Here is a 15,538-nt window from a genome sequence, read left to right as displayed (position 1 = left end):
GAAGGTGGGACTGGATGGTGTTAAGAGATAGATGGGAGGGGTTGAGTGGAGCTGAAGGTGGGACTGGATGGTGTTAAGAGATAGATGGGAGGGGTTGAGTGGAGCTGAAGGGTGGGACTGGATGGTGTTAAGAGATAGATGGGAGGGGTTGAGTGGAGCTGAAGGTGGGACTGGATGGTGTTAAGAGATAGATGGGAGGGGTTGAGTGGAGCTGAAGGGTGGGACTGGATGGTGTTAAGAGATAGATGGGAGGGGTTGAGTGGAGCTGAAGGTGGGACTGGATGGTGTTAAGAGATAGATGGGAGGGGTTGAGTGGAGCTGAAGGGTGGGACTGGATGGTGTTAAGAGATAGATGGGAGGGGTTGAGTGGAGCTGAAGGTGGGACTGGATGGTGTTAAGAGATAGATGGGAGGGGTTGAGTGGAGCTGAAGGTGGGACTGGATGGTGTTGAGAGATAGATGGGAGGGGTTGAGTGGAGCTGAAGGGTGGGACTGGATGGTGTTAAGAGATAGATGGGAGGGGTTGAGTGGAGCTGAAGGGTGGGACTGGATGGTGTTAAGAGATAGATGGGAGGGGTTGAGTGGAGCTGAAGGGTGGGACTGGATGGTGTTAAGAGATAGATGGGAGGGGTTGAGTGGAGCTGAAGGGTGGGACTGGATGGTGTTGAGAGATAGATGGGAGGGGTTGAGTGGAGCTGAAGGGTGGGACTGGATGGTGTTGAGAGATAGATGGGAGGGGTTGAGTGGAGCTGAAGGGTGGGACTGGATGGTGTTAAGAGATAGATGGGAGGGGTTGAGTGGAGCTGAAGGTGGGACTGGATGGTGTTGAGAGATAGATGGGAGGGGTTGAGTGGAGCTGAAGGGTGGGACTGGATGGTGTTAAGAGATAGATGGGAGGGGTTGAGTGGAGCTGAAGGGTGGGACTGGATGGTGTTAAGAGATAGATGGGAGGGGTTGAGTGGAGCTGAAGGGTGGGACTGGATGGTGTTAAGAGATAGATGGGAGGGGTTGAGTGGAGCTGAAGGGTGGGACTGGATGGTGTTAAGAGATAGATGGGAGGGGTTGAGTGGAGCTGAAGGGTGGGACTGGATGGTGTTAAGAGATAGATGGGAGGGGTTGAGTGGAGCTGAAGGGTGGGACTGGATGGTGTTAAGAGATAGATGGGAGGGGTTGAGTGGAGCTGAAGGGTGGGACTGGATGGTGTTAAGAGATAGATGGGAGGGGTTGAGTGGAGCTGAAGGGTGGGACTGGATGGTGTTAAGAGATAGATGGGAGGGGTTGAGTGGAGCTGAAGGGTGGGACTGGATGGTGTTGAGAGATAGATGGGAGGGGTTGAGTGGAGCTGAAGGGTGGGACTGGATGGTGTTAAGAGATAGATGGGAGGGGTTGAGTGGAGCTGAAGGGTGGGACTGGATGGTGTTAAGAGATAGATGGGAGGGGTTGAGTGGAGCTGAAGGGTGGGACTGGATGGTGTTGAGAGATAGATGGGAGGGGTTGAGTGGAGCTGAAGGGTGGGACTGGATGGTGTTAAGAGATAGATGGGAGGGGTTGAGTGGAGCTGAAGGGTGGGACTGGATGGTGTTAAGAGATAGATGGGAGGGGTTGAGTGGAGCTGAAGGGTGGGACTGGATGGTGTTAAGAGATAGATGGGAGGGGTTGAGTGGAGCTGAAGGGTGGGACTGGATGGTGTTGAGAGATAGATGGGAGGGGTTGAGTGGAGCTGAAGGGTGGGACTGGATGGTGTTGAGAGATAGATGGGAGGGGTTGAGTGGAGCTGAAGGGTGGGACTGGATGGTGTTGAGAGATAGATGGGAGGGGTTGAGTGGAGCTGAAGGGTGGGACTGGATGGTGTTAAGAGATAGATGGGAGGGGTTGAGTGGAGCTGAAGGGTGGGACTGGATGGTGTTAAGAGATAGATGGGAGGGGTTGAGTGGAGCTGAAGGGTGGGACTGGATGGTGTTAAGAGATAGATGGGAGGGGTTGAGTGGAGCTGAAGGGTGGGACTGGATGGTGTTAAGAGATAGATGGGAGGGGTTGAGTGGAGCTGAAGGGTGGGATTAAAAACAAGATAACTCATGTAAAATAGCAGTTAAATATATGGCAAAATAGAAATCAAACTGGATGTGCATCAGAGATAGATGGGTGGGATTAAAAACAAAAAAAAGATAACTATTATAAAATAGATTGTCTGTAAAATGTATATAGTATGTATAAACTGGAAGTAGAAGCCTACGGGTTATTGTTCATTACTTTACTCCAATTAGGAGAGAGGTGGTAGGGTTAGGGGAAAATATATATTTTTATTAAGTACCAGTCAAGACACCTACTCATTCCAGGGTTCTTTATTTTTACTATTTCCTAACATTGTAGAAAAATAGTGAAGATATCAAAACTATGAAATAACATGGAATCATGTAGTAACCAAAAAAGTGTTAAATCAAAATATATTTTATATTTGAGATTATTCAAAGTAAGCCACCCTTTAAGTTGATGACAGCTTTGCACACTCCTTGCATTCTCTCAACCAGCTTCATGAGATAGTCACTTGGAATACATTTCAATTAACAGGTATGGTTGTTAAAAGCTAAATTTGTGGAATTTCTTTCCTTAATTCATTTGAGACAATAAGCTGTGTTGTGACAAGGTAGGGGTGGTATACAGAAGATAACCCTATTTGGTAAAAGACCAAGTCCATATTATGGCAAGTACAGCCCAAATCATCTAAGAGAAACAACAGTCCCTCATTGCAGAACATTAAGAACTTTCAAAGTTTCTTCAAGTGCAGTCACAAAAATCATAAAGAGCTATGGTGAAGCTGGCTCTCATGTGGACCGCCACAGAAAAGGAAACCCCAGTGTTACCTCTGCTGTAGAGGATAAGTTCATTAGAGTTAACTGCACCTCAGATTGCAGCCCAAATTAATGCTTCACAGAGTTCAAGTAACAGACATCTCAACATCAACTGTTCAGAGGAGACAGTGTAAAATCAGGCCTTCCTGGTTGAATTGCTGCAAAGAAACCAGTACTAAAGGACACCAATAATAAGAAGAGACTTGCTTGGGCCAAGAAAACACGAGCAATGGACATTAGACCAGTGGAAATTTGTCCTTTGGTCTGATTAGTCCAAATGTGAGATTTTTGGTTCCAACAGCTATCGTCTTTGTAATACGCAGAGTAGGTGAACGGATGATCTCCGCATGTGTGGTTCCCACTGTGAAGAATGTGATGGTGCTTTGCTGGTGACACTGTCAGTGATATATTTAGAATTCAAGGCAACTTAACCAGCATGGCCACCACAGCATTCTTCAACGATACGCCATCCCATCTAGTTTGTGCATAGTGGGACTATCATTTGTTTTTCCAACAGGACAATGACCCAACACACCTTCAGGCTGTTTGACCAAGAAGGAGAGTGATGGAGTGCTGCATCAGATGACTTGGCCTCCACAATCACCTGACCTCAATCCAATTGAGATGGTTTGGGATGAGTTGAAACGGAGCGTGAAGGAAAAGCAGCCAACAAGTGCTCAGCTTTTGTGTGAACTCCTTCAAGTTTGGTGGAAAAGAATTCCAGGTGAAGCTGGCTGAGAGAATGCCAAGAGTGTACAAAGCTGTCAAGGCAAAGGGTGGCTACTTTGAAGAATCTAAAATATATATTTTGATTTGTTTAACACTTTTTTGGTTACGACATGATTCCATACGTTATTTCCTAGTTGATGTCTTCACTATTATTCTACAAAAAATAATAATCCCCCCCCCCCCAAAAAATAGTACAAATAAAGAAAAACCCTTGAATGAGTAGGCATGTCCAAACTTGACTTGTAGTGTACATTATTTTTTTTTACATTGGTGAAGCTATAAAGTCCCTTTTCTGGCAAGTGAAAAAGCCAGCCTCTTCTTGTTTGACAATTGCTTCTACTAGATATAAAACACGGTAGTAATATAAGATTAGGTTATGTGTTTGGTATTATGATAAGAAAGCAGAACAAGTTTTTTCAAAAAACATTGAGAAATCAAATGATAAATATAAATGAGGAAAGGTGATTTGAACTTTGAAGGCTGTAATTTCTGGCAGTGCCGCTCATCTTTTCAGGGCTGACCTGGCTTCTCTTATGGCTGCCGTAGCTCTCTGTAGCTCCCTTTGCTTCTTCTTAAACTCTGAACAAAGGAGGGAGAATACATTTGATTTATATTTGCATTATATTAGTTGTTTAAAGGCTCACGAAGTGCATGTAGAGCAAATTACAGAGCATACAACAAACAATGGGTCTGGGCTAGAAAAATATGAATACAGGCTTCACAAGCTTTGAAAATAAGAAGCCTTACCATTTGCACAACGCTATAAAAACTCCTCTGTTATTAATCCACTAATTCTTACCTCTCTCCTGCTGTGAAAGCATCTGTGATAATTTTCCAGAGGCCTCAATCACTCTCAGAGAGAGATCATAATCTGTGAAGGAAGACAGAGAACGCAAAAACATACAAAAGAAAATAAATGAAGCCTGCAATTCTGATTATATGCTCCTAACAGTGTTCAATTGGTGACAGTTTTATTTAATATACGAGCCAACCCCCCCAGCCGTTCCACTCACCCTCCTGACTGGCCTGATCTGACAGGATCCTCTTGGAGATGCCGACCATGTCAGAGATGAAGGTGGTGAAGATGGACTCTGTACAGCCTGCTTCGGTACACCTCCTCCAGAACACCCTGCTGGCTGCATTGCCGGAGCCAGAACCACCAGGTGAACCCGGGCCTCCAGGCCTTGCAAGGGGACACTGGGAGACAGCGTGTGGAGAGGGAGTAGAGGGAGATGGAGGAGAGGACACTGGGCCATAACACACAATAGCTGTGCTGGCCAAATTGAGTGGACCAGAGTGGACAGGCAAGATGGGATCAATAGCAGGTCCAGGTGAGCGAGAGCTGCCTTGTGGTGAACCAGGTGAGTGCGGAACAAAACCTTGACAAGACTCAGAACTGCACACTGAGAGGATAGAGAGAACACAGAAGGAGCGAGATGATAGAGAACTCAACAATTTGAGTTTTTCCTTCCTGGCTAGTAGGGAGGGATTATATGTAAGAGTTCATGAAAAGTGAGCGTACAGGTGAGAGGTGAGGAGCTGTAACTACCTGTGGCCTGAGAGGGTTCTTCAGATGCAACACACAGCATCACTGGTAGCAAAAGACTCTGGGACCCAGCATCCTGGAGAAAGATCTAATTCAATTGGTTACATTCTTCATAAACAACAGCTGTTGACTAACAGTGAAATGCTTACTTATGGGTCCTTTCCCCAACAATGCATGGTTAAAGATAAAGATTTGTAAAAAATACAAATAGAAACAGTGACAAGGAATAAATACAGTGAATAACGAGTAGAAATAACATGGCTATGTACAGGGAGTACCAGTACCGAGTCAATGTGCAGGGGTACGAGGTAATAACGTGGCTATGTACAGGGAGTACCAGTACCGAGTCAATGTGCAGGGGTACGAGGTAATAACATGGCTATGTACAGGGAGTACCAGTACCGAGTCAATGTGCAGGGGTACGAGGTAATAACGTGGCTATGTACAGGGAGTACCAGTACCGAGTCAATGTGCAGGGGTACGAGGTAATAACGTGGCTATGTACAGGGAGTACCAGTACCGAGTCAATGTGCAGGGGTACGAGGTAATAACATGGCTATGTACAGGGAGTACCAGTACCGAGTCAATGTGCAGGGGTACGAGGTAATAACATGGCTATGTACAGGGAGTACCAGTACCGAGTCAATGTGCAGGGGTACGAGGTAATAACATGGCTATGTACAGGGAGTACCAGTACCGAGTCAATGTGCAGGGGTACGAGGTAATAACATGGCTATGTACAGGGAGTACCAGTACCGAGTCAATGTGCAGGGGTACGAGGTAATAACGTGGCTATGTACAGGGAGTACCAGTACCGAGTCAATGTGCAGGGGTACGAGGTAATAACGTGGCTATGTACAGGGAGTACCAGTACCGAGTCAATGTGCAGGGGTACGAGGTAATAACGTGGCTATGTACAGGGAGTACCAGTACCGAGTCAATGTGCAGGGGTACGAGGTAATAACATGGCTATGTACAGGGAGTACCAGTACCGAGTCAATGTGCAGGGGTACGAGGTAATAACGTGGCTATGTACAGGGAGTACCAGTACCGAGTCAATGTGCAGGGGTACGAGGTAATAACGTGGCTATGTACAGGGAGTACCAGTACCGAGTCAATGTGCAGGGGTACGAGGTAATAACGTGGCTATGTACAGGGAGTACCAGTACCGAGTCAATGTGCAGGGGTACGAGGTAATAACGTGGCTATGTACAGGGAGTACCAGTACCGAGTCAATGTGCAGGGGTACGAGGTAATAACATGGCTATGTACAGGGAGTACCAGTACCGAGTCAATGTGCAGGGGTACGAGGTAATAACATGGCTATGTACAGGGAGTACCAGTACCGAGTCAATGTGCAGGGGTACGAGGTAATAACATGGCTATGTACAGGGAGTACCAGTACCGAGTCAATGTGCAGGGGTACGAGGTAATAACATGGCTATGTACAGGGAGTACCAGTACCGAGTCAATGTGCAGGGGTACGAGGTAATTGAGGTAGATATGTACATATAGCTAGGGTTAAAGTGATAGATGGACAGTAGCAGCAGCGTATGTGGTGAGTGTGGCGTCAGTATGCATATGTTTATATAAACTGTGTGAGTGAGTGGAGTCCAGTGTGTGCATAGAGTGCAAAAAAAGGGCTAATGCAGGTAGTCCGAGTAGCCATATGATTAGTAGTCTTGTAAAGTAGCCTCATGGTTTGAGGGTAGAAGGTCCTATTGGTTCCAGACTTGGTGGTGCACTGGTACCGTTACCGTGCAGTAGCAGACAGAACAGTCTATGGCTTTGGTGGATGGTGTCAGAAGAATGTTAGGTCCTTCCTCTGACACCGCCTGGTATAGAGGTCCTGGGTGGCAAGGAGCTCGGCCCCAGTGATGTAATGGGCCGTACGCACTACCCTCTGTAGCACCTTATGGTTGAATCAATGGTTTAGGACCAGTATAGAGATACAGTAATGCCACAGAAGACATATTAGACAAGAGTAGTCAGAGAAATAAAGCTATGTAACTCACGGAGTCGATTAATGTACAGTCCCCATCTTCAGGTGCTGGCTGATTTCCTAAGAAAAATGACAGTTGGTTTGATATTATTAGGTTTGATATTAAACATCCTGGTAATGTGGTGTGTTAGTGTGTGTCCTGACATGTTTTACCTGTGGTGGAAGCTATGGGGGTCTCAGCATGATTACTGTGAAGTAAGAGCGCAAAATCAATAATCTTGTATCAACGTGACGCTACAGATGCAGGCAACTATCCCCCTCCTTCCCTTTTTATAGCATTTGACCTACACAGGAAATGCCTCAACACTGAAATGATAACATGCTATTTGAACAACCTTGACAACAGAGAAATTTGTCAGAATAAACCAATAAACCCCCAAACGCGGTTCAATGCCATACAACACTCCTTCCGTGGCCTCCAACTGCTTTTAAAAACTAAATGCATGCTCTTCAATCGATTGTTGCCCGCTAGAACGACTAGCATCACTACTCTGGACGGTTCCGACTTAGAATATGTGGACAACTACAAATACCTAGGTGTCTGGCTAGACTGTAAACTCTCCTTCCAGACTCACATTAAGCATCTCCAATCCAAAATGAAATCTAGAAATCGGCTTATTTCGCAACAAAGCCTCCTTCACTCATGCTGCCAAACATACCCTCATAAAACTGACTATCCTACCGATGCCTGACTTCGGCATGTAATTTACAAAATAGCCTCCAACACTCTACTCAGCAAACTGGTTGCAGTCTATCACAGTGACATCCATTTTGTCACCAAAGCCCCATATACTACCCACCACTGCGACCTGTATGCTCTCGTTGGCTGGCCCTCGCTACATATTCGTTGCCAAACCCACTGGCTCCAGGTCATCTATAAGTCTTTGCTAGGTAAAGCCCCGTCTTATCTCAGCTCACTGGTCACCATAGCAACACCCACCCGTAGGGCGCGCTCCAGCAGGTATATCTCACTGGTCATCCCCAAAGCCAACACCTACTTTGGCCGGCTTTCCTTCCAGTTCTCTGCTGCCAATGACTGGAACGAATTGCAAAAAAATATATAAAACAATAAATAAATCACTGAAGCTGGATACTGATATCTCCTTCTCTAACTTTAAGCATCAGCTGTCTGAGCAGTTTACCAATCCCTGTACACAGTCCATCTGTAAATAGCACACCCATCTACCTCATCCCCATATTGTTATTATAAAAAAATGTTGTTGCTCTTTTGCACCCCAGTATCTGTACTTTGCACACACTGTACATGGATTTTTCTATTGTGTTATTGAGTGTACGTTTGTTTATCCCATATGTAACTCTGTTGTTTTTGCCGCACTGCTTTGCTTCATCTTGGCCAGGTCACAGTTGTAAATGAGAACTTGTTCTTCACTGGCCTACCTGGTTAAAAAAACACACAAAAAAAAACATGCGCTGCCTCCATTGAAAGTAGTTTAATTGAAACTAGATGAGAGCACTATCACCATTACCTGTGTTCAGAGTTGACAAGGTCTTCTAGATTGGACTCCAGAGGGGAAAACTCCATATCAATCCTATTCACATCTCCATCTGTTACAGAACACACCAACATACTAATCAATGCAATGTGTTGCTCATGTCTTTGTATAAACTTTATTTTAAAAAATGACAACAATCAAGGTAGTGAAAAAGGAGGCTACAGGAACAATAAAGCAACCTGAGTCTGAGGAGTTATCCATTATCCTCCTGTGTTTGGACTTTCTTGATGATGTCACTTCCCGTCTGACAAAAAAAGTGAGAACGGGCGCAGTGTTCAGAAAATAGTCCCCAAAGAATCCAGTCCATTTTTTATGAATGAGAGAGACACATTTACTGAACTGTTTGTCAGCAAAAAACATACATAAAGCAGCATGAACTTCACACTCAGAACAGAGCAGGTCAGCTGGACAGAACCAAAGAACCAGACCACCCTACAACATGCATACCTCAATTCCATACTTACTTGCTAGAGGAGTTCAACAGTCTCTGTTTCAAAAGCAAAGAGATTATATGATTCACTATATTTTCATACGATTACATTAAGTGACTTTCTTTACTGCAGAAGATATGCAGCCATTTTTAAAAGCTAAATATAAAGACCTTGGGTGTTTGTGTCTGCCGTTGGTTTTCAGGTGTGTTGTAGTCACTCTTGCAAGATGAGGGTCCTGACAAAGCATGTCCTTTAAAATTACAACATATCCAAAACATACATTTACAAATGTATCTGATCTACAGAGAACACCTTTGTGTAACCCACAACCAAAGGAAGTGCGAGTCAGTGGAGACAAAATTACTTACCATTCAGCTCTTTCTGCAACGACAGTGGTTTATGCTTTTCACAATACAACCTGTGACAGAGGCATACCAGGCTCTAACAACAACATAATAAATCACCCTTACTGACATCAATGATAGAAATTAATGAGCAAAGCCATTGGTTTTGGAATAAAAGACTCCTCAAACTCACTTGAAAATGCCACTGTCGATGTGTTCTAGACTGACGCTCTCCTCTTTCTTTTCACAGATGACACAAAACAGCTGCAATTGGGAATGAATATTGATTAACTTTAGGTTATATTATTTTAGGTTATAAACTCAGCAAATAAAGAAAAGTCCTCACTGTCAACTGCGTTTATTTTCAGCAAACTTAACATGTGTAAATATTTGTATGAACATAACAAGATTCAACAACTGAGACATAAGCTAAACAAGTTCCATGTGACTAACAGAATGGAATAATGTGTCCCTGAACAAAGGGCCGGTCCAAATCAAAAGTAACAGTCAGTATCTGGTGTGGCCATCAGCTGCATTAAGTACTGCAGTGTATCTCTTCCTCATGGACTAGCTCTTACCCTTCAATCCAACAGGTCCCAGACGTGCTCATTGGGATTGAGATCCAGGCTCTTCGCTGGCCATGGCAGAACACTGACATTCATGTCTTGCAGGAAATCACGCACAGAACAAGCAGTAGGACTGGTGGCATTTCCATGCTGGAGGGTCATGTCAGGATGAGCCTGCAGGAAGGGTACCACACGAGGGAGGAGGATGTCTTCCTTGTAACGCACAGCGTAGATTGCCAGCAATGACAACAAGCTCAGTCCAATGATGCTGTGACACACCACCCCAGACCATGACAGACACTCCACCTCCAAATCGATCCCGCTCCAGAGTACAGGCTTCGGTGTAATGCTCATTCGTTCGACGATAGACGCGAATCCGACCATCACCCCTGGTGAGACAAAACTGCGACTCGTCAGTGAAGAGCATTTTTGCCAGTCCTGTCTGGTCCAGCGACGGTGGGTTTGTGCCCATAGGTGACGTTGTTGCCGGTGATGTCTGGAGAGGACCTGCCTTACAACAGGCCTACAAGCCCTCAGTCCAGCCTCTCTCAGCCTATTGCGGACAGTCTGAGCACTGAAGGAGGGATTGTGCGTTCCTGGTGTAACTCAGGCAATTGTTGTTGCCATCCTGCACCTGTCCCGCAGGTGTGATGTTCGGATATACCGATCCTGTGCAGGTGTTGTTACACGCGGTCTACCACTGCGAGGATGATCAGCTGTCCGTCCTGTCTCCTTGTACCGCTGTCTTAGGCATCTCACAGTACGGACATTGTAATTTATTGCCCTGACCACATCTGCAGTCCTCATGCCTCCTTGCAGCATGCCTAAGGCACGTTCACGCAGATGAGCAGGGACCCTGGGCATCTTTTTTTGTGTGTTTTTCAGAGTCAGTAGAAAGGCCTCTTTAGTGTCCTAAGTTTTCATAACTGTGACCATAATTGCCTACCGTCTGTAAGCTGTTAGTGTCTTTAACGAACGTTCCACAGGTGCATGTTCATTAATTGAATATGGTTCATTGAACAAGCATGGGAAAGTGTTTAAACCCTTTACAATGAAGATCTGTGACTTATTTGGATTTTTACTAATTATCTTTGAAAAACAGGGTCCTGATAAAGGGCCGTTTCTTTTTTTTGCTGAGTTTAGTACACTACAGGAGGGAGAAACGTGATTTGTATTCATTTCTGAGCCTTCAGCTAGATGATGTTGTTCAATGATGACCAGAAGACAGGAATATATAGGCCTAGTTATTAACTATCCATTTTCATCAATGACCTGTGTGCGTGTTATTCAATTCTTATTCAAATAGTCAGTGGCATACAGACCTTGGATGACATTTCTCCATTGTTGTTCTTCTCTGTGTCTGAATCACCGTTGCAGGACAAAGATGTACCATTGGATGCTGTGTTGAGACAGACACAATCCTCAAGAACAAGTCAAAGTAACACCTCATTAACTTAGTTTTTTGTTGAAACTGCCAGCTGGACTGGCAGAGGCTGCGTGTTTGTGTACCAAGCCAGGAAGATTTGCCCTGATGGACTAACAGCTATTTAATAAACTAAACACATCCAGATGGGTATCGAGATGGACAATTAATTGATTCCTGCTATAGGCTTGGGTCGTATACTGTGGTATTTTGAAATACAAACGGTATGATTTTCAATACGTGCTTGTTAGCTGTTAGCTTTTTATTTAGTTTAAGAAATAGCGCCCCTTGTGGGCACTGCTGGAAATACCGGATTCCCCAGTATGGTACAGGAGAATGGAATTGAAGGTACGGAAATCTGGATACCACTCAACCCTAGCCTACAGGCAGATGGACACATAAAAATAACCAGCAGCCACCTCACCTCCTAACTCTGGATTATGCTTCTGACAGTACACCCTGTAACAAACAGACACACGGTCATAGAGACCCAGTCAATAACATGTTCATTAACTTTATCTATTAAATTGGTCAGTTGAGACCCATTGTCCTATACAATGAAGTAAAAATATATATTTCACAGTTGTTTAGGAAGAAAAGGTGTTATGCCTTGCACTCACGTATACTTCCCTTCAATACGGTCTTCGACTTTGTGGGCCCCGTCTTCCACAGCACAGGGGTAATGGTAGGACTTCTGACAGCGTTTCACCTCACACCCCACCGTGGCACCCTTCCTCTTACACCTGTAGCAAATCTGGGGGGGGGAGGGATACAGTTTGCTTGTACAGTGACAGTAGGCCAACAAAACCAAAACCATCAGACATTACTGAAACAACACACACGACTTAATTAGTTCAAACAACTATCATGGTTTGAACAACTTATGTCAAACACTAAGGGAAACATTCAAATAACCTCACCAGTCGGTTTCCCCTCCTCATCTCATTCTGGACATCTTTTACAGTGAAACCAAACAAGTCGTCAAACTCTGGCGAGTTCTGGCAAATAACCCCGGATGAATAAAGCTGCAATTCAAAACACATGGAAGAGTTAAAGGGGCAATCTGGGATTCAAACACCAAATGGCAGCCCCAACAGTTTTATTTGATAAATATTATGTAACCAATCAAATTCAAAGATGGACCTATGGATGCATGGACTGGCCATTCATGGGATCAAAATGATAGTTTTTACCATGTTTTGAAGATATACAGTGTTTGTTTACAATCACATTGTATTTCTTTGCTCATAAACAATGTTATTTTGGGTTCTGATGGGGTAAGATAGCTCATAAGGCATGTCAATTATATTATCATGATAGGAAAATCAGTGTCCCCAAACGAGCTGCATTCAGGATTTAAATGGGAAACAACAAAGCCGATCATACAAGGTGAGGTGTACTTCTGTAGTGTTCACTCCCTTTGAGTCAATAGACCAGGGCTTCTCAGGGCTGATATCAACTTCTTCAGGGACCCCCTCAATCAGAACAAAACTCAAGTGAGATAAATAGCATACAAGAAGTTCTACAATGACTGTCAGTGCATGGCCGGACGAACCCAGTCTCGGGCCCTGGGAAGTAACATTCTAAAGTCCCATCTCTTGGCATTGTAGAGACATTATTACAGTTTAAGCTAATATCCTGCAATTCTACACATTTTGTCATACGGCAGAGAGATATTTTGTTGTTGCAGCTTTAAACCTAATATCCTGCAATTCTATACATTTTGTCATGGGGCAGAGAGATATTGTTGTTGTTGTTGCAGCTTTAAACCTAATATCCTGCAATTATACACATTTTGCCATGAGGCAGAGAGAACATTTTTCCGTTTTAAAGCTTACATTACAGTGCATTTATGTTTTAAAAAATACAATAACATTTTGGGGAATACAAGAATGATTTAGCTGTCAAATTAATAATTGGTGGAGTACTGTGGATACCAATATCCCTGTGAGCCTCCCAGGCCCATGTTACCCAGGGTTAATAACATCAATTGTATATTAATAATATTACATTGTATAACACTAAACCTATTCCTAAAATCCCTTTGCCAAAGTTCGTTTAATCTGTTAGTAATATATATTTTTTTAAATGCAGTACCTAGGGTCCGAGAACCCCTGGCTGCAATAGACTAATCATAACACTAGGTAGGGTCCGGGTCAGAACCCCACTGTTAACTGTGTCCATCGACAGCTGTTTTCTACATGCTGTTGTCTACTAAATCTGCTAATTTGATTTACTTGTTTTAGTTCCTTCCCCAAAAATATCGTGGTTAGCCTAGCAGTACCAAAATATTCCCCCAAAGCAAAAGTATAGGTCACGGCAGAGCTTTTCGAATCTTACCAAGCAGTTCTGATGAGCGGTGACAGAATCTTTCGTCGATAATGGTCCAGTTGTCAGATTTTCCTTTGAACTTTTACAAAGTACGCATCGTATGTTCCTACCATGTGGCTCGGGACCCATTCTCCATGTGTTGTTATCTTTAGCAATTTGACAGAAAACCACAGCGTGCTAGAAATGTAAGTATGAGCGGATCGACCTAATCTCCGTCCGTTCGCAACGTCGATTTTTGTTTCGCTTCTTCTACACTAATACAGAAATCACGCGATATGAATCGAATAGTAGGGCCCCGCCTGACTCAGTATTTGTTCAGAAGGGTCAACGTTTCGTATCGTAATTTCCGAGTAGGCAAAAAGAATAGTCCTGCTTCTGCTTCTATGGTGCTTCTGCTTCTATGGTATAATGGCTTTCGCAGACATTAAATGTGCATTCCGCCACCTAATGTGCGGGTGAATAATAAACATCCCAAAAAATGAAAATATTTGGGTAAAATAAAATATAATTCCAACTACCAATTTTTACTAAACAAAATCAATATGCTTTTCTGTATTTTTATTTATTTTTTAAACTCATTTTACTCAGGTCCCAACACAGAGGGGGACATTTCCTAGCGACAAAAGTCCGTAGTGCTTCTGCTGTAAAGTCTTGGAGCCCCAAAAACGTATCGGCTGCTGATATAATGACATCTAGCTTCAAATCAAATCAAATGTTATTTTTCACATACACATGGTTAGCAGATGTTAATGCGAGTGTAGCGAAATGCTTGTGCTTCTAGTTCCGACAATGCCGTAATAACCAACGAGTAACCTAACCTAACAATTCCACAACTAATACCTTATACACACAAGTGTAAAGGGATAAAGAATATGTACATAAAGATATATGAATGACTGATGGTACAGAACGGCATAGGCAAGATGCAGTAGATGGTATCGAGTACAGTATATACATATGAGATGAGTAATGTAGGGTATGTAAACAAAGTGGCATAGTTTAAAGTGGCTAGTGATACATGTATTACATAAAGATGGCAAGATGCAGTAGATGGTATCGAGTACAGTATATACATATGAGATGAGTAATGTAGGGTATGTAAACAAAGTGGCATAGTTTAAAGTGGCTAGTGATACATGTATTACATAAAGATGGCAAGATGCAGTAGATGGTATCGAGTACAGTATATACATATGAGATGAGTAATGTAGGGTATGTAAACAAAGTGGCATAGTTTAAAGTGGCTAGTGATACATGTATTACATAAAGATGCAGTAGATGATATAGAGTACCATATATACATATACATATGAGATGAGTAATGTAGGGTATGTAAACATTACATTAAGTGGCATTGTTTAAAGTGGCTAGTGATACATTTTTTTGCACCAATTTCCATCAATTTCCATTATTAAAGTGGCTGGAGTTGAGTCAGTATGTTGGCAGCAGCCACTCAATGGACGTGCTACCTGTCCCAGACCTATTATTTGACCATGCTGGTCATTTATGAACATTTGAACATCGTGGCCATGTTCTGTTATAATCTCCACCCGGCACAGCCAGAAGAGGAATGACCACCCCATATAAACTGGTTCCTCTCTAGGTTTCTTCCTCGGTTTTGGCCTTTCTATGGAGTTTTTCCTAGCCAACGTGCTTCAACACCTGCATTGCTTTCTGTTTGGGGTTTTAGGCTGGGTTTCTGTACAGCACTTTGAGATATCAGCTGATGATAAGAAGGGCTATATAAATACATTTTATTTTATTTTATGGCCATGAAGCTGTTTTTCAGTCTCTCGGTCTCTGC

At 43.5% G+C, this 15,538-nt stretch overlaps 1 protein-coding gene across 2 annotated transcripts; it reads right to left on the bottom strand.

Moving 5' to 3' along the window:
• Nucleotides 1-2,233: 2,233 nt before the first annotated feature.
• On the bottom strand, nt 2,234-14,134 carry LOC109870633 (uncharacterized). 2 transcript variants are annotated; one of them, XM_020461200.2, is made up of 17 exons: nt 13,744-14,134; nt 12,324-12,428; nt 12,024-12,157; nt 11,828-11,862; nt 11,303-11,379; nt 9,608-9,678; nt 9,439-9,488; nt 9,241-9,305; nt 9,104-9,126; nt 8,819-8,883; nt 8,613-8,691; nt 7,279-7,313; nt 7,139-7,185; nt 5,127-5,199; nt 4,591-4,980; nt 4,377-4,448; nt 2,234-4,156 (listed from the first exon to the last, which is right to left on the bottom strand). In XM_020461200.2, the coding sequence occupies exons 1-17, from the start codon at nt 13,861-13,863 to the stop codon at nt 4,080-4,082; spliced, it is 1,518 nt and encodes a 505-aa protein (XP_020316789.1). In that variant the 5' UTR covers nt 13,864-14,134; the 3' UTR covers nt 2,234-4,079. The 2 variants fall into 2 exon arrangements, with proteins under 2 accessions (XP_020316789.1, XP_031661410.1); XM_031805550.1 differs by having other exon boundaries at nt 3,734-4,156; nt 5,127-5,211; nt 13,744-14,118.
• Nucleotides 14,135-15,538: the final 1,404 nt, after the last annotated feature.

This window comes from Oncorhynchus kisutch, linkage group LG26 (genome assembly GCF_002021735.2).
Source record: "Oncorhynchus kisutch isolate 150728-3 linkage group LG26, Okis_V2, whole genome shotgun sequence".
NCBI lineage: Eukaryota > Metazoa > Chordata > Actinopteri > Salmoniformes > Salmonidae > Oncorhynchus > Oncorhynchus kisutch.
The sequence above is the reverse complement of the archived record's forward strand: the minus strand, read 5'-3'. Positions and strand labels throughout refer to the sequence as shown.

Bases quoted from the DNA above. Each gene is read 5' to 3' on its own strand.
- LOC109870633 (XM_031805550.1), bottom strand. From the start codon at position 13,863: ATGGGTCCCGAGCCACATGGTAGGAACATACGATGCGTACTTTGTAAA. The intron at 9,127-9,240 runs GTCTTTATATTT...CTTTTGAAACAG, and splicing joins GGCAGACACAAACACCCAAG to AGACTGTTGAACTCCTCTAG. The intron at 7,186-7,278 runs GTAAAACATGTC...CATTTTTCTTAG, and splicing joins CCCCATAGCTTCCACCACAG to GAAATCAGCCAGCACCTGAA.